Source organism: Anarrhichthys ocellatus, unplaced genomic scaffold, assembly GCF_004355925.1.
Source record: "Anarrhichthys ocellatus isolate YVR2014 unplaced genomic scaffold, GSC_Weel_1.0 scaffold22, whole genome shotgun sequence".
NCBI lineage: Eukaryota > Metazoa > Chordata > Actinopteri > Perciformes > Anarhichadidae > Anarrhichthys > Anarrhichthys ocellatus.
In genome coordinates, this window is record NW_022280052.1 from 3,125,970 (window position 1) to 3,148,731 (window position 22,762).

The 22,762-nt window shown below is 40.2% G+C and overlaps 2 protein-coding genes across 3 annotated transcripts in view; both read right to left on the reverse strand.

Moving 5' to 3' along the window:
• The window catches only part of nek7 (NIMA-related kinase 7), a 64,017-nt gene extending 59,664 nt beyond the window's left edge, over nucleotides 1–4,353 (reverse strand). For both annotated transcript variants that reach the window (XM_031859415.1, XM_031859412.1), the window contains exon 1: nucleotides 4,013–4,353. The gene's annotated coding sequence lies outside the window, so the exon portion shown is untranslated. The remainder of the gene's footprint in view (nucleotides 1–4,012) is intronic.
• Nucleotides 4,354–11,302: 6,949 nt separating this feature from the next.
• The window catches only part of LOC116390231 (LIM/homeobox protein Lhx9), a 12,757-nt gene continuing 1,297 nt past the window's right edge, over nucleotides 11,303–22,762 (reverse strand). The window contains 6 exon segments of the mRNA XM_031859664.1: nucleotides 11,303–13,365; nucleotides 13,367–13,488; nucleotides 14,121–14,323; nucleotides 17,735–18,093; nucleotides 19,238–19,440; nucleotides 20,251–20,563. Coding sequence (XP_031715524.1) covers nucleotides 13,233–13,365; nucleotides 13,367–13,488; nucleotides 14,121–14,323; nucleotides 17,735–18,093; nucleotides 19,238–19,440; nucleotides 20,251–20,430 — 1,200 coding nt within the window. The 5' untranslated portion in view covers nucleotides 20,431–20,563 and the 3' untranslated portion in view covers nucleotides 11,303–13,232.

The following is a 22,762-nucleotide window of genomic DNA, read 5'->3' on the forward strand; positions in this document are numbered from 1 at the left end:
TATATATATATATATATACATACATACACACACACTAAGTATTGGATATCTATAGTATAGTCCGTCCACAAATAGTCTGACTAAAAGGTGCAAAATGACAAAAAGAGTCAGTGTACCAAATAACTATAACAGCAGCATTACACAGCTATTTCAGTCAAGTCATTGCCTCAAAATTATTAATTTGCTATTTCTGTCAATACATCAAAATTATTGAAATTTTGAAACCTCTCCTGTACGCATTTTGAAGAGGCAGCCGTATTGAAGTTATTTAATGTTTTTGTTCTTCTGTATGTGGGGAAATTTATTTTATTGTATTGCTTTTATTTAATCATTTAATAATTTCATTACATATGAAGAGAGTTGTTTCATTTTGGACCAAAATTGTAAAAAGATGAATAAAACCTTTTTGGTTTTTTTTTTTCGACATCCTTTGTAGTTTAAAACAAACGCTGATATTGTGTGGTCTTGGCAAAAAGCTGACCAAGGGGCACTGTAAGCGTTTCATAAACTTTAAACAGGGTCGGAGGTCAGTAATTTTTGAGTTTGCATATCTTTGTAGTCTGTTTCCCCCTGAGCACTACGCAGCCCATTGAGAAATTGAGAAGCCGCGAGGCATCCTCCAAGGATACGCGAGAGCTTGAAACATCAGTGACCCTTCGTCAGATAGAAGGGAGATGGATATGAAAAATATTGACTAGCTGTTTGAGGGGAGAATAAGGAGCTGCTTAGACAGCCCACTATCACTGCCAAAGACCTGACTCTAAACTCTCACCAAACTGAGCCTGGTATGGAGAGACTCAAATCTAAATTCTTCTGGGAAGGTATCGAGCTTTTCCTGCTTTTTATTATTTCATAATACAACAACTAATCACAAAGAAAGTACACCAAACGAGCCGATATCCTAAGCAGTGATCTGCTACCTTTGCCAGCATCATTTCAGTACAGATGCTTGGCCACGGTCTTTGACATCATGCAGAAGACAGTGTTTAATGTAGCTCAAAAAATGGCCTTAGGAAGCATCTTCCTTCGAATATGCTTTGCGAAAGAAAAAAAAAAAAAACACCACATAGATAACATTTTTTTTGTTCTTTATGAAACCCGAAGGCAAGATGACTGTTAAAGTGGTCAGATGACAAATGTCTCATCTGATCTTTAATCCAGCAGAGGGGCCAGCTCCAGGGCTCAAACAGGAAACTCTCACTGGAGAGAGCGATTCAGTAAATTCCACTGTGCTAAATCACTGCTGTGGGTGCAGCAGATTTCTCCACACCAATGAATGGCATTTCAGGTCTCACTCTGAATGTCCTAGTAGTAGAAAACTACTAAAAGTGTGGCCTATAGGCAGCCAATAATGTATGCAGGTGAAGCCAGGCTAAATCAGGGAGCGCTTGTTAAACATACAGTACATCTGGAACCCTAAAAGAACGCAAACTCAGCCAATCATCGGTGCCTCTTCAAATAATCCAGTAAAATAGCACGTGAAGGAGTCTTTTTGATGAAAAAGTTCCCCTTTCAATGTGCTTCTCTTTCAGATTCAATCATGCTAAACATTACTCATCACCTCTGCTGTCACTCTTTTCCAGTCTTATTACCATTATTAAATCCAACACAACAAAACAAGGCAAATAATAATTAAGTTTTGCCAGAGGCTGTCAAGAGCAATCCACCTCCCGTCAGCTGAAATTCAAAGCGGGATGTACTGGCAGAAGTCCCTCACTGCAGATTCGGATGCAAATATTTGGCAGCCATTTGCTGATCATCCGGTTCATGACACGTTCCTTGATAGTCAACTTCACAGAGCCAGCCGGTGTTCATCGCTCCATCACCTGATGACGCTGGCAGACTCCAGCCTGTTGTCTTTGACGGTGATCGAATGTGGCAACAGAGAAGTGAGTAATAATTGGGTCAACAAGGTATGTCAGTTCCCACTAACTCTTGTGTGAATCATCTCTCTGCAGCGCAGCCAAATGTAATAGTATGACGCCTGAAATATTTGGCTGTAATCGGCAGCGACAATAACATGGCATGACATCCTGTTTTCACCCTGTGTGTGGCCCCCAAAACGGCTCAGGGTTAGGAGAGGCGAGGCTTATTTTACTTGTTTGTTTGCTGTGCCACTGGGTTGCATTTCCTTCTTCTTATTATTATTATTATCTTTTAAAAGGCTCATTATTACATCTATACTATCATTATAGATGAGCCATTTGGGTCCAATGGTTTTGCAATAACCATTCTGACTCAGAAAAAAAGCGGTGAGTCACGTTCTTCCCAAAACATACTTCTAGATTTAATTTTCATTCAAATAAACCATCTCTTTACGACTACCAGTAGTTCTCTTCCAAATAAACACCGTCTTCCCGGCTATGACTCTCATGGTGTTTATCCGTGTGAAGCAGACAGCTGGAAGCAGCACTTGGGGTTTTTCCCATGCAGCGATGGGTAAGAAGAATACAATACACTTAAACTGTAATCATTAGCCACATATTTCCACTGAAAATGGGTGTACTCTCACACCCTACCCGTTTGGTTCGGTTAAAACGTACTCGGGTTTATTTACCCAGTTAGCACAGTTCGTTTGAGCTGGTGTGAAAGCAGGCAATCGAGTCCTGGAGCGGACCGAACAACCGATCCGCTTGAAAATGTGTGCGTCTCGGTCCGTTGCTGGTGCAATTTGTTTGTAGTGTGAGAGGAAACAAACCAACCACAGGATTTCGTGATAACTTATACATTGATTGTAGCGTGATTTCAAAAGCTAAACTACTAATAAATCCATCCATGAAGCCATCCTATAATTGATCGGTATATGGCCAATGCATCAAACAGAGGACTCGCCCCTAATCACTCATCAATACGCCAGCCTCTCAACATCCAGCAGGGTCGCCCTAACTGAAAACCACCACACTGAAAATTCTAGTCGACCGACAAGCAACAAAATCAAAGTCACCTACTTCCCTCTCATCGTCACGTGATACTGGCATGCAGCAGTTTAACCGACAACCAAGTCAACAGTTTATGGCCAATAGTGGCCATCAAATCGTCCCATTGAAATAGTAAATCAAGGTTCATTCATCCAGGTCAACAAACAAAAACCCTGACTAGTTGGACTACTCCAAAATAAGTGGAGTGCTTGTAGTCTGTAAGTTACGTTTGCAGGATGCATATGTGAGGCTCACTTGACAATGCAGAAGCACACAAAATAATAGTAATAAGTTAATAAGTCATTTTCTCTAAAAGATCAAGTAGAGGAGCAGCAACTAACTTATGGGCCTGTGTGTTTATAATGGCACAGCCTGAATCAATATGCATGGTAGTACGTTAATCTGTTTATCTTTTGTTTCAATAAATGACTCTTCGGTAGTCCAAGGTTGTAGCAGTGCGTGGATATTTGCTGCTGCAGATTTATCACTGTGGAGTACTTCTACAGAAGAGACCGATAAACAACACATAACCCAGCAGCAGTGGAACAACACAGAGTAAATGCAGACATGTTCTGCAGTGTCACAGACATGTCGTCTGATCTTTAAGAATAAAACATGTAATTGCATAAGAAAGGCCATATAAGGAAGCAATGATGCCGTGTCCGTGTACTATAACAACACTCTAGCATGGCATCAATACGTGGCTACTTCGTTATGCTACAGTCATGTTTAAATGGCTTCAAAGCTAAGTCAAGAGACACTTATTCTAACGCAAACTGTAATACCGACGTTACAATGTCGTTAACTTTAAATGGCAGCGGCGACGGTGTCATTTCAAGGTAATGAAAGTTAGGCATGCGGCATGCTAGTCGGCTAACAGGCTAAGCTAGCTCCGTAGAAACTTTTTCAATTGAGTGTCAAGATCGCGTGGACAGTAGAAACGGTGGCAATGTGCGAGCTTCACGAGACCGTCACTCCTAAACAAAGCAAAAATAAACGTATGTAGCGTTAATAGTTTACAGGTGGTTCGTTAGCCGTCCAGTTAGTACACATTCATGAGTTCACTTGTCAGCTAACGGTGTCTCCGTTCTTACCAGGAAGTGGGACTCTGTTGCTAAGCTATTCCTCCTTCACGTTGGAAGTTTCTCCTAATGGTTATGGCGGTTGTCTTTGCTTTCACTCTCCCTTTTCTCTCCAAGGTCGCTCCTACAAGTGGACTCGGCGGGCCTCTCTTCTTGCGTGGCACCGCTGAAAAGTTTTTGGGTGTTTTTTTTTTTTTTTTTCCAGAGAGAGAGAGAGAGAGAGAGAGAGACAGCCTGTGCTGCAGAGCCAGTCAGAATGTGTACGTGTTTTCAGACAGTGTTTTCTGCACTAGGCCCCTCTCACCAGCACACTCCTGACCCGTGTGCCAGTCATGTAAACAACCCAGCATTCCCGGAGCGCAGGGGAGGGGCAAATGTCAAAGAGTGGAGGGAAGCTGTCAAATACCGCGAGATCCAACAGAGAAACTCAATCTCTAACCACCTCAGCACCGCTCCTTTCTTCTCATTAAACGTGTATGGAAAGTTGTGATATTTATTGAGAGATATGATAGTGAGCGAGAAAGTTCACTCTTAACTTAAGATCACAACTAGCTTTTTGCAGAGCTTTCAGCTGAACCTCATATTTAGACACAGGGGCCCTTGACAGTAGCTACAGGGCCACAAGATAATGTCATAATGCCGGAGCAATCTTAGGTGATTAGTGTTCGCGATGGGCAGTTGTTGGTAATAATTCATTTGCGAGCAACAATTTAATTGTGACAGAGATTAAGCCACCTTAAACTACTTCATATAACAGTGAAAAGCAATGCTTGATCTTAGAAATAGCAATTTGGCAAAAACAAATAGGAAATCAATGTCCACTTTATGTTTTTCCTGAGCTTTGAACTGCGTCTCAAGAGCTTCATCAGTAAATGGAGTTTGCTCCAATGTCACTGAAATAACAACTGAACAAATTCAAACTACTTTCTGTAATATTAGGTAGTTTAATCTATTGAACAGCATCATATTCTACAAACTGACCACATGTTTTGTGTGTAAAATCTTGATCTTCAGCTGTCAGATAAATGTAGTGGAGTAAAAAGTACAACATTTCCCTCTTAAATATAGTTGAGTAGAGGTGCATGTAATGGAAATGAGTACTGTATCTCCTATTACATATAGGCCTACTTAATTATGTTCAAATATTTAGGGTGACACATTCTTAAATTGAAAGAAAACTCAGAGATTGGTTACTCTGGCTTCGTTTAGAAAGCACATGATGAATTGTGTGAGGGTGTGTAAGTATGTGTGTGACTGTGCATGCAAGAGAGAGACAGAGGCAGCCAATGCTTAATAGATTCTCCTGAAAACACACTGTTATAAGCACACACTTTGACACACAGTCTTTGGTTGCTATCATTATACACGTGCATACCCACACATCCCATGGCACAAACGCAGTCCGCCCTTGGGAATATCATGAGAATTTATTGACAAAAATGGTATCGCAGATTGACTCGCATGGACAGTGAGAGCATCTGGAATTGATCAGCTTACTTTGCTTTGATAAAAGTTTCATCGCTGATTTCAGACTGACAATTCAAACACTGCTGATACACAGGAAACACATCTGTCTTCTTCCCATCCCCATTGTTAATAATCAACAAGTTAGGTGGGGTTGTGTTTTTTCTGCGATACTTCAATAGCCTTTTTTGTTAACCTCACTGCAAATATGGAAAAGGGAGAGATATGCCTGGAGTGTAGGATTTTTCCCCCTTTTTCTTCAACAACAGTTGAAGATTAAAAGAAACGTCTCACAGAAATCTGTCAATTCTGTATGTGAATAATGCTGTGTGGAATTTAATGGCATGAGTTATATTGGGTTTCCTCTACACCCACATTTTCTTTCAATAAGATCAATGGCGCTCGGTGACAGATAGGGACGGTCTTTTGTATCTTCAAATTTCAGGTTTCTGAGGGAATAATTAGATGGATGGATGAAAAGTAATGCATCACTCTGCGAGGGGAGCTGCACCCAGAGATCCTCTAGTTCAACACGCATGCCTCCACGTCTGTTTGGTAGAAAACTGTTTAATAATCGTGTTGAGTTTCCATTGTTCTAAAAGTGGCTCTCTGCACTGATCTGGTGCTTTAAACCAATAGAAAACTTTTTGTGTTCTTTTTGCTGATATTGTTTATTTAACAGAGAGGATTTCCTTTTGATTCAGTGATATTTTTTTTTAACATGAAGCGAGTATTGTCATCTATTTCACTCTCTTCCCCTTCAAACTTTCTGGTGTCGCTTGCAGGTAACCAGGATGGAAAAGGTTCTCCCTCCAAGGGAGATGAAGAAGGTCGAATCACTGGATTTATAGAAACCTTTCATCGACATTTTACTGTAAACGTGACATTTAATTCTGATGTATTAGAACAAATTCTTGCTCATATTTTGGGCATTTCTTTCGGGAAACAAAACTGCCTATAAATGTAATCTGATGACAATTGATTTGAGTTCACGAGAATTCGGCCACTAATGTGTTTTGCTTATGAATATGAAAGCCGTGAGATAACATCTAGAGGCACTTTAGGCCATTTTTGTTAATGCAGAGAAAAAAAGATTAATATCAGATCATATGAAAATGATTTAAAGTATAGCTGTATTGTGAATAAGACCCGTCGTACTCTTAAAACACATGCCCACAAGTACTGTTTTTGTTTTCTTCAACATACACATTTCAGTGCAATTCTACCTGGGTTTTTCAGTGCTTAATATGCAGAAATTTTGCACCCACGGGCTGGAAGCACATTTTAGACATTTAAAAAGAAAAAAATATTGATGTTTTCACTCATGTCTTTTTTATTTCCCCCTGTGTTGTTGATCTGGCTCAGGGGTTAGATACGACTGCAATGTGGTAGAGACAGAAGCTGCAGTCAAAGCTCCTGTGATCCGGTGCAGACTTCATAGAGACCAGCAGATGGAGAGGAGAGAAGCTGTGTGCATCCTGAAGGTTTAGCAAGAACTGAGAGGTTACACTCTACCAGTACAAAGATGACCTGTCACACACTGAAGCATGCGGTATCAACGAAGATGAGCTTCCTGTTTATGTACCTCACAGAGCACAGCTATCAGAGGAAAAGAGAAAGGGACCACAGATGGAAATATGTATGAAATGTTGTCTCTCACTTCATATACTCAGGCGAACTTGGAGGCAGCCTGCATGTGACGCCTGCATTTCCATTTTAAATGCTAATTAATGTTGTTTTGTCTTCAAAGTGCAATTGCAACTGGTAGTTATCAGCCTTGATCGCAGCATTTTCAAGGTTGTCTAGATGTGAGCCGTCACATAACAAATACCTGTAAATATAGAATAACAGCACAACAAAGAAATACAGGATTTATGGCGTGTGGAGAGCACTGCTCAAATGAGGCACTGGAGAGATCGTCTGATAATGTGAAGGACAAAACTGGCATTTTACTTCTGCCTAAAATCTGTTTTTCAATTGCTGTTTTTGCGTGTCGGTGTTGCGTTTTGGCATGTGTGTTGTGTGCATATGTTAGTGTATTCCTACTCTTGGCAAATACCCAGCACTGAGGATTTCTCCACCTGCTCTGCTTCAACCAGCAGGGCAGGCCTCAGTCTCACACACACGCACACACACACACACACACACACACACACACACACACACACACACATATATATACAGCAAACACACCCACCCACATCGCAGTTTAGCTGTGTCTCATTCACATCGTCACCCCTCTGACATCTGCCCATGTGCGACGGTGTTTGTGTGTGCCCCAGTGCCGGTGTGTGTTTGTGTTAGCAGGGTGGTTGGTGTGTGAGGCGAGGTTAAATAGGCGCCTAGCAATGAGAGCAGGTAACTGAGGTGGAACGGGCAGAATATCACACACACAAGCAGTGACAATAGAAACAACACTATCAGAGCAACATGTAAACTGCAGGTGTGGCCTATGCCTCAGTGATCATCCCATACTGTGTTATGACCCTGTCGCCTGTCACTGTGTGTGTACAATGTGTGGTAGTGTGACCGTGTGTGTGTGTGAGTGTGTGCAGAGACACACTCACCTTGAGTTGAGTGATCATTCAGTAGGGAACTCCATATAGCTGCAAAAGCTAGTGTTAAATTACAGTTGTTGTCAACCACAGTGAGTACAGCTATCCTTAAAAACATCAGTTCACAGTCCACAACCTCTCGCATGCTGAGAATAGCTTTAATATCTACGAAATGCTGGACACCAGATCTGATGTCAATCTATTTAATAGACATGGAGATTTCCCCTGATATTTTTTGTGAGTAAAGTGCTTGTCCTTATAGTTGGCTTCGTATTTGACCTTTGTATGTGACACATACAGGCAGACCAAACAGGCAGGCCTCTGTTGCAAATGTCACAAGTTTGAGCAGCTTTGTAAAACCCGACCTCGATAAACTGGGATGTGTCTGAGTCATGTTGAGCACTATTTGAACCCCTTTGTAAGTTTGATTTACGTTGTCCTTGTTGATGTGTTCAAATTGCTGAAAAGTCTGTGTTTTTTAAACCAGCTGTCAGAGAATTAAAGTTGAAAACCTGCTGAAATGCAATGGTGTACATTTTTAGTTTCTGCTCAGGTTTTACATTGGTGCTTGAGCTTGACTGATGGAGCATTTTAGATCATTTTCTTTATTTTTGAAGTGTCACCTACATAAATCACACAAATGTTATAAACAAACTGCTTGCATGACAGAAAACATATAGCATTGTCAGCATTGTTTTTGTACAGTCATAGTACACAGAGGCTGTCATTTATTCAGGGGGAGGGGATAAGAGAGGTAGAGGAGGAGGATGTCAGTTGGCAGCAGCCCTCCTTTCTTATACCTGATGAGGTCTCTGCACAGACAGACATTGTGTTTATCTTTTAACATTGAGATCAATACGCATAAAGGGTCGAAGGTTGGAATTAGATTTGTCTCACTATGATATCTGCTGGATTTTCTGTAAATTAATAAACTAAAGATACATGTAGCGTGCCAATGCTTCAATAAAATATAGTCACAAGGGAACATTATGTATTTTATTCTTTACAATATTTTTAGGAATAAAAAAAACATACCTGGAATAGGGTGAAGCAACCCTATTGGGAGGATGATGGCAGATCAGGCATTGCTTATACACACACACACTCTCACACAAATGTTACCAATAAGATGCATTCCAGTCACCAACAGCCCTGCAGCAAACCCCTGAAATTCTTGTCAACACGGGGCCATGACGCTGTCCAGAATATTTTTTTTTAATCTTGCTGCTCCAAAACTGAGCAGGGCTGGCTGTGTTTGTTTGTGTTTCTGCTCCAGCCCCTGCTTCCTTAGCTCTGTGGTGTCAACCCGCCCACCGTCCTCCCATCAGACCTGGGGAACACAGCCCTGCTGCCACAGCGCACAGGCACCCCAGCGACTGAGGTTTCCTCTTGGACTGACTGAAGTGTTTGCTGTTTCCCACATTGTTGGAATTCAACACCAGCCTGTTTACTGGTCCCCATGTGGCTTCGGTCTTTCTCCCTCCTTTCTTTCTCTTGTTTCTCTCTTTTTCCACGACACACCTTCTTTACATTACATACCCAGCATTCATACCAATGAGACTGCCAAACTAACTCAAGCAGTCATGTTTTGCCAATTTCAGTTTGCATATTATATTGTCCATCTTTTACATTCATCAATCAAACCGGCCCATTACAATGATACTTTATCGTTTTTAGTCTTTATTACAAAAACATTTGTGTGTGCAAATGTGTGATTATGCTTTTAAATCTTTTTTGTTTGAGAGGAAAATAACTGAAGTGATTGTTTTATATTATATATATATATATATACACATCTATATATATAGTCAAAAAAACAATTGTATTATAATATATAGGAGCGTTTTTCACTGTGAGGTACTATATGGGCATCAGGGGACATCATTTTCATATGCTTTATTTTGCAGCTGACAGTGAATCATACAATGAATCAAAGGAAATAATATACATCTCAAGAAAAATGTTATCAAGATGATGAGGCGCATGCAAAATGAGAATCTCTTCTTTATCTGCTTTGTTTTTTCACTTCCTTCCCTCGGTACAGCCAGATGGCAAAGCTCCAGCTCTGCAGTCCTCTTCATACACTCATCATATTTGATGGGCATCCTGCTGCCGAGTTTCAAGGAGGCCATGTGTTTACGAAATGACACTTGTGACAAAAGAAAACTTCTATTTAGCAAGCTGATTCTTGGATGGGGTGTATGGGGGCAGCAGCGTGTGTGCATTTGCGTACGTGTGTGTGAATTTAACACAGTGTGCGTTGGAGAACAGAGATTGTGGGTATATATATGTGGATATATTGTGCTTATAAAGGAGCAAGGCAGTGGGAGAAAGGTTGTGTGTAGTGTGTGTGTGTGTGTGTTCGTACCAATAACATCCATACCGTCTCTGTTTCACACAGTTGTCATGGTGGATTCCTGCTGTCTTTTAATCACATCCTGTGCCTTTCTGTGAGTTTTGTTTTTTACTATGTTACAATACAGTTTATCATCAGTTTTGTTCATTTACCATTCCAATACAGAAAGTGTTGTTTTTTTTAATATCACATTGATATCATGAATATCATACATTGTGAAGTCTCCTCCGTTGATGGATTCAAACATTCAAGACAAACCTTTGTTTAAAAAATCATCTGTTGTACATTTGCAACTCAAACAGGTTTTATGTTGGTTGTTTATTTGTTCTCAGTATGCTATCATCTTATCCTAATATTGTCTTTGTCTTCAATGGTGAGGAATTCCCATCAAAGTTTTCCCCTTCTGTTAATACTTTAGGGAATTTTCAAACGTCGGGATGTATGGCTGTAATGCCCCAAGATTTGTTCTCCCTGAAAGAAATGATAGAGTAAGAATATATTAACTACAGAGCAACCTGGCTTTACGGGGTCTGCATTTACTCTTACTTCATTTTAGGCTTACCAATATGTTATGCATAAATATATACTATATATAGATATATATATCTATATATATATATATAGATATATATATATCAATATGTGCTTTGCAGCATTCCTTTGATTTAAAATTTAAAGCCATGTTCATGCATTAAAAAGCAATTTCATATTTTTGATTGCAGGGTTTAGATGCAAATCCATGGGGCATTACGTTAAAAACCATAAACATCATAAAAAAAGGAAATAGAAATTAAAAATGGAAGCAAAAATGAGGACGTTTAACTGGTCATTAATAACTGAATGCTTTCTTGTTTGTTGATGTGAGAAACAAAAATCGTATTCAAGATAGAACACAAAAATGGCAAGTGTAATGAAAAATAAAACCCATTTAAAGCAAAGTATTTTTATTCACACAAATTTAATAAGATATATAACAACCGTTTGGTCCATAAATATTTAAGGGGAAATAGTTTCTATACACCATCTTTATCAAGAAACAGGGAAACATGGACAATCTTGATAGAACACTTACTGTACTCAACTATTAACACGAAGATCAATATATAAGGTTCTTGGATTAACCAACTATATCTGAAAGAGTGCACAAATGCTTTCTATGACATCGCTGCCCCCTTTTTAACAGGATACACCATAAAAAGATCTTCGGAAATAAGATGCAAAACAGTACAAAACTAGTGAGGCGTCAAAAGGATGTGAATCAGTTAACAAAGAACACATATATCCTGAATTTCACAAACTTTCTCCCAAGTTATAGCATAAGGCACATAGTAGAACTGAGTTAGGCATCTACTTCATGAAGTAGATCTAGAGTACCACTTTGTTCTACAATAGAACAAATTGTGACGCTCACAATGAAATGTGTTAACTCCATTGAAGATTTGCTCCGTCTTTCTTTTCTCTCTATCTTTCAGCCAGAAGAAACATGTTTTTGGTCTGTTCAGTGGCAAGTGTCATTAAAGAAAGTATAAATATGGCCAAAAAGGGAGTACACATGGACAATGATTCCCCACTGGCTGCCTCTTGCGACTCCACCTATCTGAGGTCATTTGAATGTTCATGTCCGCTCTACAAATCTAGTCCGCAACGTCGCAACCACTTAATTTCTCACCCCTCCTCCATTTCCCTTTTAAAATCACATCGTTACCCTGAGCAACATGGTAAAAACAATAATGCACTTTTCACTGGGCAGTATATTGTCACTGTGCAATTGAGTTTAGCTGTGGATCTATGGACACGTTTACTAGGATTTATCCATTAGACTACGGTTAATCTATGAGGCCAACAAATCTGAAAAAGTGCTGTCATGAAAACAATCGATTGCAGCAGCGTGCATAAACTGTTCTCCAATCCAAATTTCTCCAGCTGATTTGTAATTATCAAACCATTTCTATCAATGTCACTGCATTACATGTTGAACAGTTACCACTGTACAGATTGTGGGATTGGCTTCTGTCTCTTTATCACAGTCGATTTGTGAATCAAGACAAAAATGTGTTGTGGTTTCAGCGTCTACCTGCCTTTTAAGCTGCGATGGTCAGCCGCTTATAATGCAATTTAGACGTTATACATGTAGCTCTGCCAGATATCTCAATGTCTGATTCCATCCAACTCAGTCTTAAAGACTGAAACATTCGGAAATAATTAAAGCCTGTTTTCTGGAGTTACCCATATACAGAACATTCTAGAAGTCTATTTCCCAAATTATTCCCAAACAGAAATAACATCTTTGAATTGGATAGTGCGAACACAGTGCATACATATACAGGTTTCCGAGGGCAAAATATTCATATTCTTTTTAAAATGTATCAATTAACCATAAATTAGGAAGGGCTTGTTTTTATCATAATCCAATACAAATGCACAAATAAAGTCAAATCAAGTAAAAACAAAATCTAGTTTTCCAGACAAGCTCATGTTTAGTTATTTTTTTCCGATGAATTGCGGGATCCATGAACATTTTCTTTAACTTCCACTTCAAAAATGTCCCATCCAAAAGTCAATCCCTGCATACTTTAAGTCAACTACAGACACGGCTGCCATGTGGTTTCAAGTGCTACACATTAAAATGATTTCCTTGTGTTTTAATGTGGTCGCTGCTGTTCTTGCTCTTGTTGTTCTTGTTTTGTGTACACAGTACAGCACTTTCTGTTCCGAGGAGCTGTCTCTGGTAGATTTAAAGGTGTCACTTAAAAAAATAAAATGTAAATTGAGGAAAGAAAATAAAGGAACATAAAAAAAAAAAATAATAATAAAATAAAATCAGATTAACAAAAATCAGTCCGCTAAAGATAGCTTGTTAGAAAAGGTTTGTCAAGGTAGTTTGTGAAGGGCTCCCCGAATCATGGCTGTCCAAACTAGAGGTGACGGAGGTCACTACAGTGATAGAGGGGTTTGTCAGGTCTGTTAGTGTGGCCGTGCTGGAGGGGGGGGGTCATGGCCCCACTGTCAGATGAGGGTGCAGCGAGTGAGGTGCCATCAGCCTTATCAACACCTCCATTCTCCTGTCGCAAAACGTTCCTTCTGAATTTGGCTCTTGCGTTTTGGAACCAAACCTGCAAACCAATCCCAGTGTGGCTTTTACTTTTTGTGTTTAAGATTAAATTTTAAAAAGAAAGTATCATATCATTTGTACAGTGGTTTACATATCAAGTAATCACAGCTATTACTGTATCAACTTGCCCTCGCCTTATGTATATAAATCTTTATATGGAAATTTTCATACATTATTTTGAGCTTAAGGGGCAGATAACAATGAACCATTTAGCTCCTGAACACTGAATACAAGAATGTGGATTTTGACAGCAAAAATCAAAACAATAATCCTGTCTTTTTAAATTTGTATCTGTGAGAGTTGAATTACACCCTTTTTCTGTTCCACAGATTAAAAAAGAGCATGTGCACTCTCATTATTAATAATATCAGCTGCAGTTTTACATTTACTTTTCTACGCTTGAACGACTTTTCTCATTTCTTTCCCCAAAAAAACATTTAAGAATCTACAAGATTTCTGTTCAAAAACCCCTGGATATACATCTAATGACTACATGGGCCAACCAAACAAACAAAATCAAAAAGATGACTTCAATGATAATATTGGTGTGAAATGACAGGGGCATGGAGGAGGAGTGAGATGCACACAGATATGGGCTGATCAGATCAGTAAGAAAAATGGCGTTCTGCTTACCTGTAGAACTCTCTTAGTGAGGCCAGTTTTCTGGGCCAGCTGCTTTAAGTCCTTGGCATCTGGGTTGTGGTTGATTGCAAAGTAGGATTTCATTGTCCGCAGCTGATGGTGCTTGAAGGAGGTCCGCATGCGTTTGGTCTTCTGTGTTGGAGCGTAGGACTGCTGGTCCCGGTCCATGTGATCGGTGTCGTTCTCGTTACAGCCTGAGAGGGCAGAGAGCAGAGCACAGGGGTTCCATCAGAGTCCGAATGGAACGACTGCGTTCAAATGTTCATTCACTTTCATAAAAACTTTGCGTCTGAATTCATTCTCACTGTGCTCAACAATTGACTAGGATATGACAATTAACTGGCAATAAATAAAATCCCTCCTCTACGATAAAGGTAACGTTACTCAAATCACTGCTTTAAATGTGGTTATTTGCAACGGGTACGAATTAAATGTTACACTCCTTTTAAGGCTCAATATTAAATTAAATATCTTGTTACATGGTCCGGTTTTGCAGGGAAAGACAAGACACAGTCAAGTGTACATTAGCGTAGATTAAGGCGGTCACATATGGGCTTGATTGTGCAAAGTTCATGCATTTCCATTGACTTGCTATGTGAACAGATCTGTCTTATGCCATCATGATCAATAATGAAAATTTGATATATTTATAACAAACAATGAGAATATGTGAATAAGGGACAGTCAAGGAACTCCCTGAACTGACTAGACTGAAATGTATTGTAACGCCTTGGAAGTTGTTATTATTGTGTTTTTTTAATTTAATTTGTTATTAGATTTTTTTATAGCAAAATTATGTATTTTACCCATTCAATGGGAAGGGGCTAAATGATTTCTGCTTGTGTTTGCAAAGACTAATAGGCCTAATGGATCTCATTTGTCAATAGCTTAGCACTGTATGTGTAAAATACTTAAAGACGGTAAAAGGCAAAAGTACATCCACTAAATGAAATGCATTTGTGAATAAACAGTGCTGCAGAAACGTGTATCACTGCATTAAAAAAAAAACATCGAAACACTTTATTTCACTATTGTTTTACAAACACAATTTGTGCACAATTCTATTATGACAGAAAATTCCAATGCCAAATAAATACTTGCAAATTAGCACGTGACTGACTGTTGAACATTTATATGACTGCAGCCAAAATATACAACAAATACAATTAATGCTGATAGATTGATTATTGATTATGATATTTCTATAGAACCTATTATTTACGTTAGAATTGGTCTTTCAAGATCTTTGCCCTTAGTTAAGTGCAAAAGTAGCATTTTTAGGATTTCCAAATTATATAGTAGATTGTATTGATTTTCTTGTCTCCATGTAACCGAAATGCTGACCAGTCGTTTTCCTCAGTGGATGATAAAACATCAAAAGTCTTACATCAACATTTCATCATAAAGATGCAGTGCAAACACTTTTTCAAAAAGGGATTTATTTAATTAAATTACAAATCAGTTTTTAATGAGGCAGATACCAATTAATCTAACTATGTATGTTATGGTATATGCAATATGGCGTGAATTATGTTTTTTGTTATATGAGACTTCGTCTTAAACGCACCATCAATAAGACGATCATTGACATCTGTGTTCTTCTCTTCCAGCCTTCACTGGATTGTGTTTCACTAGATATTACCCACTAGGGGTCTCTGTATCCAAACAAGACCAAACTTTACAGAGCGGAGTGGAATACTCAGTAGACACACACCTTTCCCTGGTGAAAACAAGCATGAATGTGCTGGCTAAAGCAGAAACAAAACCTCATACAAAACCTCTTCCTATTTTTCATGAAAGTGAGCCTCCTGGTCTGCAGAACAACACGGGGAAAAGAGCACTTTGGATAATAGTTATTCAGTTGTTCCCTAATTTAATTTATCTTTTTATAATTTCTATTTTCTTTATTTATGGACTGGTTTGAATGCTGTAAGGTCATAAATGCATCACATAATTAGAACATTTAACAAAAAGAAACAAAATAGGCATGCCCCTTGAGCTTAAATAATACAATACGCCTATTTTTAAATTAGAAAATATTCTATTCTACGTCACTCTATTTTATTCTATTTTAATATCCCAAATGAGAAATATAATATTCCCACTGGGACCTTTACTGTGTCTGTGGCGCCTAATAATGAGCTCACAGGGATATCTTACGCTATTTTATTTCTTTCTCTGTGGGATTTTCTTTTCCTGGGATTTTTTTACCTGTTGTGGCTGCACTATATTTTATATTTATTTTATTTCAACGCTTTGCTTTAGCAGGCATATCTTGCTATTAAATAGAAGGGAGAAAAAAACACAGTGCTAGAATGGTTATTTTCCTATTAAAGCATCCATGAGAACTTTAGGATTTGCATAATCTCTTGGAATTGTGTTTGTGAATAACAAACCGGAGCGGTGACTGCACACTGTTGTGCTGCAGAGCCCCTGGCCTCCCTGAGAACTGTGCTGACCGCCGCACAGGAGGCCGGGGATTCCAACGTCACCTTCAATTAACGAAGAACAATTAACGCGCAGATTACCCTTATTCCTCCCCATTCACCGGGAACAGAGGAAACTTGGCGCACAATGACAAACTTTGTCAACCGCGCACTAATTCGCAGAAAGCGACAACAAAATGGGGACGCTGCAGGGGGGAGGGGAGGTCGGGTTACATTCAGCGATTCAATGCAAGATTTTTAAATGAAACCTACATTTAACAGTAGCTTAATGTTGACTCTGACTCCAGATTTCTTTTTTTTTTTCAGTCCTCCAGCAAAAGTCAAAAACGTGCAAAACAATGGTTGAGTCTACCATTCTTTTACGCAACAGTCCCAAACTACATTGACCCCCTTCACACCCATTCTGCACATTTATTTTGACCTAAATTAGTCTTAATTATAAAAGTCGATATGCAGGTTGACGGTGAGGTCAAGTTTCGATCATTCCCCGCGCAACACACGCCACAGTCTAAAGCACAAAAAAACGGTGCGTTAGAGACGCGTGGACCGAAAGCTGCAGATCAATTAGCCCCACGGCTGCGGGCGCCGTTACACACAGGCACAGTTCACCCCTATTAGCATAGCCTGCAGGAGAGCTGCATTCATCTCAGACATGCAAGGTAGACCCACGGCTGTTACAGATGAGGCATTCAGGAACCGTCTGGACTAAAAAACCAAGGTCTTTTGCGTAAGAGAAAAAAAAATCCCAGATTTGTTTTTTCATTTTTATTGCGTAGTCACTGTATTTAGTCATGTTTATTTGTGAGTGATTTTATTTAATTAAAAAAAATATTTTGGCGTATTTTAAAACAGTAAAAATGTAATTGATACGACGAATCTTCAGGTCAGCAATGTCCGAGGACAATCTAGATTGCCAGGTCCTTTCAGTGGGCCCCAGATGGATTTAACCTACATTAGGAGAATCTGAGAGTTCAGTTTGGTGAAACGCTCGGTATGTTTTTGCTGTGAGTTCCACTGTCCCTATAGGCCTACAACAAGGTCTGGAGGCTACAGCTAATTTTGCATCAAAACTAACAATGAAAAACGTCGGTGGTATGTGCGTGTTTGTGTGCGCCTGACTTGCTGCGAGGCCCCTGAGCAGCACGCCGTTGGCCTCACCTGTGTTGTAGCTGGGTATATCTATCCCCATGGCCGGGCTCTTCCTCTTGCGCGGCCTTCCCTTCTGCGCCGAACCGGTGCCGTTGAAGTAGGGCAGGGTGAGGCCGCCGCCCTTGGCCGCCAGCTCAGCGAAGTTGAGCTGCTGGTGGTAGTCCGGTCCCTGCACCAGCGTCTCGAAGTGGAGCCGGCAGTACACCAGGCTGTCCTTCATGCCGAAGTGGTCGCCCGTGGTCAGCGTCTTGTTGCAAGTGGTGCACGTGAAGCAGCTCAGGTGGTACACGGAGTCGCGCGCCCGCATCACCATCTCCGAGGCCGATATCCCGAGGTGGCAGCGCGCGCACCTCTGCACGGAGAACCTTCTGGAACAGACACATCGTCAAGACTCCTCATAGATAGAGACCCAAATGGACAAACACGCGGACGGAAGCAGAGATATAATCTGCACCGTTACAGGCTCAAATAAGCTAACTAGGTTTCTGTCGTGCATTTCAGTCTGTGTGTGTGTGTGTGTGTGTGTGTGTGTCTGATAAAGCTCTAGTGTGTAACAATAATATAACAGGCCTAAAGACATTCTGGGCTAAAATAGCCACATCTGGCCTACAGCTGAGGGACGGCTGGTCGATATAGGCCACATTTACTTTGGTTTAAAAATATTTTCTTTGCACGAATATTTCCTCTCTTGAATAAGTAAAAAGCCAGTCTACCGTCTCAGTGATGAAGCCTACTATTGCTAACTTCGTGGCAGCATATAGCTTACATTAGGAACAACGCTCTACAGGTAGCCAAAAGGCGGAACCATAGTACGAAAGCGAACACATTTTGCCTTGGCATTTATCAGCAGATGCTTTATTTCTTTGGTATTTTACGACTAAAGTGCATTGTAAATAACATTTAGGCCTGTGCATGGCTCAACATATCAAATATGAAATAACATATCTGACCCACAAATGCATTTTTAACTGGTTATTTTCCATACTTAAGCCTTTTACACTAGGCTGCATGCTCACAAAAGCCACTAAGGTAGGTTACATTTTAACAATCACAGTATACTTGTACTGTACTCCTTTGTTCCTGGTAGGCTGACTCGTACAAGCTATGCAGTTTACATTACATTCAGAGCCATAGAAACTATTACATCTGAAGCACAAAGGAATTAAAGTAAAATGTCATATCATCACTTACTCCCCATTAATAGCATGCAGGGCCCCTGAGCGTGTTATGATTCTATTCAGACAAGAATGAGGCCTAATTGGACAAAAAGACTTCAACATAATTCCAGATGAACAGCCGCAGCATGTTGAATCAATGTAGATATTGTGGCTTTACAATATATTTTTTCCAAAATATTTGTTCGTTCATTTAACATTATAAAATATCGTTTTCTATAAAGACAGCAACTTTGGGTGGGTCCACGCGCGTGCGTGACAGAGAGACGGAGACACAAATATTTTCCTGAGCTGTTCTGTTGATTTTCCATATATGTGTAACCTTAATTTGTCTTACCTGTAGTAATCGTCCTTGCAATAGATACTCCCATCCTTGGCAAAACACGTTAGCTCCGACTCCAGCGCTAGTTTACATTCACAGCATTTGAGACACCGCAGGTGCCACTGTTTGTCCACGGCCAGGAGGTAGTATCTATCCGAAATCTTGCCGCCACAGCCGGCACACAGAGCAGGCTTCTCCGGGCTCATAGAAGGCATGGTCTGAGTCAGAGAGAGAGAACAGAGCTCATGGCAACTACTTCCCTCGAGAGACTGGAACATAAATCATGTAAAACACAAACAACAGGATTTTAGTATAGTTTTCTGGACATCAAATTTAACTCATTTTTTATCTATCAGTTAAAAGCCTTTTGGCTTATTTCCTGGACACAAGGCTTCGTCTGTTCAGGAAATAATTGATACCATCAATGAAACAACTGTGTTTCAGAAACTGACTGAATATCGAGGATATTTAATATTTTATTTGTTTAATCTCTTCCTCGTATACGTCGACATTAAAATCAAAGCAAACAACAAACTGCAACAATTTTGGTGAGAAACATATATTTAAAGTATTGAATAAAGGCCTACTTAAAATGCTATAAATGTAGTATTTGTTCCAGTTAAAGGTTACATTAATAATTATATTATTACAGCATGTTTTTTGTCAGCTTGTAGATACATAATTGCAAGAACAAACATTCATAGATTTGTCCACAAAACTAAATATTACCGTTCTGATGTACAAGACAGCTGCATGTTAAGTTGCAGACAATTTATGTTTTTAGTAATTATTTTGTGCAGAAAAATTGAGCAGCAATTTGAATAATATATTTCAACAGAGACAATTCATTTTGGATGAAGAATTAGACCAAAATATTTGACCATAATTAAACACAACTAAGTAATTGACAAATCCTCTTCTACTCACCCCAAAACAAATGTACATTTCCTGGCACGTTAACGGTGCCACGGTCGTCGTTTGTGCAGGTTAAAACATGAATTCAAACACGGGTCGATCAATGCTCTTACCGACTCTCTCCCGTTGAGCTGCATGCCCTTCGCCAGGCGCGACTCCGTTTTCGACCTTCTCTCCATCTCCTCCATGATCCCTTGGATGTGATCCCCGGAGATCCCGTGGAAAAGCATGGCTCCCGGACCTGGACGCAACTTGCAACTGCTTGCCTCTGTCTTGCAGCCCACAACTTCCATATACTGTACCGCAGCGCTGCGCCCGGCTCTCTCCGCGCATCCAAATGGGCTCTGAGGCTCTGAGAGAGGCACCCAAAACAACAACACAGCCCCAGAGATTCGGATCACCTCCTCGGCGGAGCGCAAAAGGAAACTGGAAGAAAAGAAGAACGAAGAAACTACTACATGGGTGGGACGGGAGGAGGTAGGTGGTGCACCAGCTTTTTCCTTCTTCCCGTGAATGTCTCTGCTCCAGCAAAAAAAAAAAAAAAAAAATATATAGTCCAAATGACGCGACAAACCGGTGTGGTAATGGTGGTGGTGGCGGTGGGGAGGGAGGAGGGGAGGGGGTCTACAGTGTGAACACTCGCCAAAAATAATGACACAAAGTTTTTGTTGTTGCTTTTTGGTGATTTCTCTCTCCCGATTTCCCAGTCAGGGGTTCCTTAGTGCTTCGAGGTCAGGTTGGGACTGCCTGGATTTGAGCACCGTGTCCTATTTGTGAAGAGAGCAAAGCCTGCCCAGTCTGAATAATTTGGTAGGAGGAGTCCCCCCCCCTCTCCTCTCACTCTGTAGGTCTCTCCCTCTCTCTCTCCCCTCTCCCTCTCTCTCTATTTCTCCCTCACCATCGCCACCGATATCTGTTCACCAACAAAGAGCTGTCACTCTTCCCTCAAAAACTCCCGATTCTGTCTGCGCGAAGGACCACCACTTCATGGTATTGACATTTTCATTACTTTTATTCCCCCATTTACAGGAGAGGATGCTGGAGTGTAGTCAGAAGTTGCATAAACTGAAATGGGCTTAGGGTAATTAGAGTGTAAATATTTTATTTATTTAACATGCCTTAAACAAATAATATGCATCTAAAGCAGAATGAACTCCTTTGGAGTTTTATTATAAGGGTCAGAAATAGGGATAACTGATTCTCCTATGACTTCTGCTGCAAAGACAATTCAATTGGTTTCATTTGGAGTTCGATGTTTTACATTTTCAAAACTTTTAAAACACTATCGGTTTTAGTTTTTAGCTTTATCAGGTGTCTGGTTGTCCCGAAATAACTGTGTGCGTGCGTGTACGTGTGAGTGTTTGTGTGTGGTATAAATGTATTGTTTGGGGCGGGGCAGTGATCAGTGATAGGCTAGAGGGCGGGGACAGATTTTAAACAATCTGAAAGACAAGGAATTATTTTACACAAATTAATGGGATTTTGTTCAAAAAATAAAATCATCCTACGCCGTCTCAACCGCCTTGCTTTAGCTTGTTTTTTATCTTTATCTTTTTGTCTTAATGCTCTATAAATAATTTGATGAGGCGACGAAGCACACTGTTTGTCTGCGTTTTATATATAGATATAGGTCTTTTCAGTGCATGATCTTTTTTTTTTTTTTTTCCATTAAACGCTCATTTGAAAAAAGGTCTTATTCTCTGCCGAGCATTCATTAACACGATCCTTGTATTTTCTCTGTCTCTTGAATTAGGTCAAAATGTTGTTTACCTGCAGGAGAGTTGATTTGATGAGAACAGAAACAGGATCGCAATTTAAGACATATTTCATTTGTATACAGGCTATGCAACAAGCAGTGATGTGGAGGTAGACGAGCTTAAAAGGGGGGGGTAAATCACCACCAGTGATTGAATATTTTAAGAAATCCACGTTCCACATATATGACTTGATATAATCTATGGAGTCGACCGTGAACTGCTACAATAAAGATCTGTGTCAGGTTTAAAGGGTGTGAAAACACTGTTACGCAAATAAAACTGAATGGCTTTACTGCCCAACATGCAGGCCAAATATGGTGACAACAATCCAAAATGAGGCAGCTCAATGTCTACATTTTGACTAACGCACGCGGGCCTTTACAGCTGAGGCCCGGATAACGAGCATAAAAACAATAGACACACTGGCTGAATCTGTGACTCGGCTTTGGTCCCATTAATAGATTTACTGAGGCTCAGGGGGGGGTGCAGGTGTGGATGCTTCTTCTCAAGACGTGTTACATTATCATGTGCACCCCCCCTCCCCCACACACACCCACCATGAAGTTGTGTTGGCTTTAATTGGAGGCCCCTTGATAGCAGTGCTATATAAGACAAGGCTCGGACCCTCCTGGTCGGGCTGGACCTGCAGCTGTTCTGAAAAGCATTACATTTAATTTGCGCTCTGTCAGCGTCCACCAGCCACAGAGCGGTGAAAAGAGACCCAAAAAGGACACACGGATTTCATTTCACCTGGACAAAGACACCCTGAGAGGAGCGATCAACTCAGCTCTGTGTGATATTTAATCTGTCTGCTGTTCTCTCTCTCTCTCTCTCTCTCTCTCTCTCTCTCTCTCTCTCTCTCTCTCTC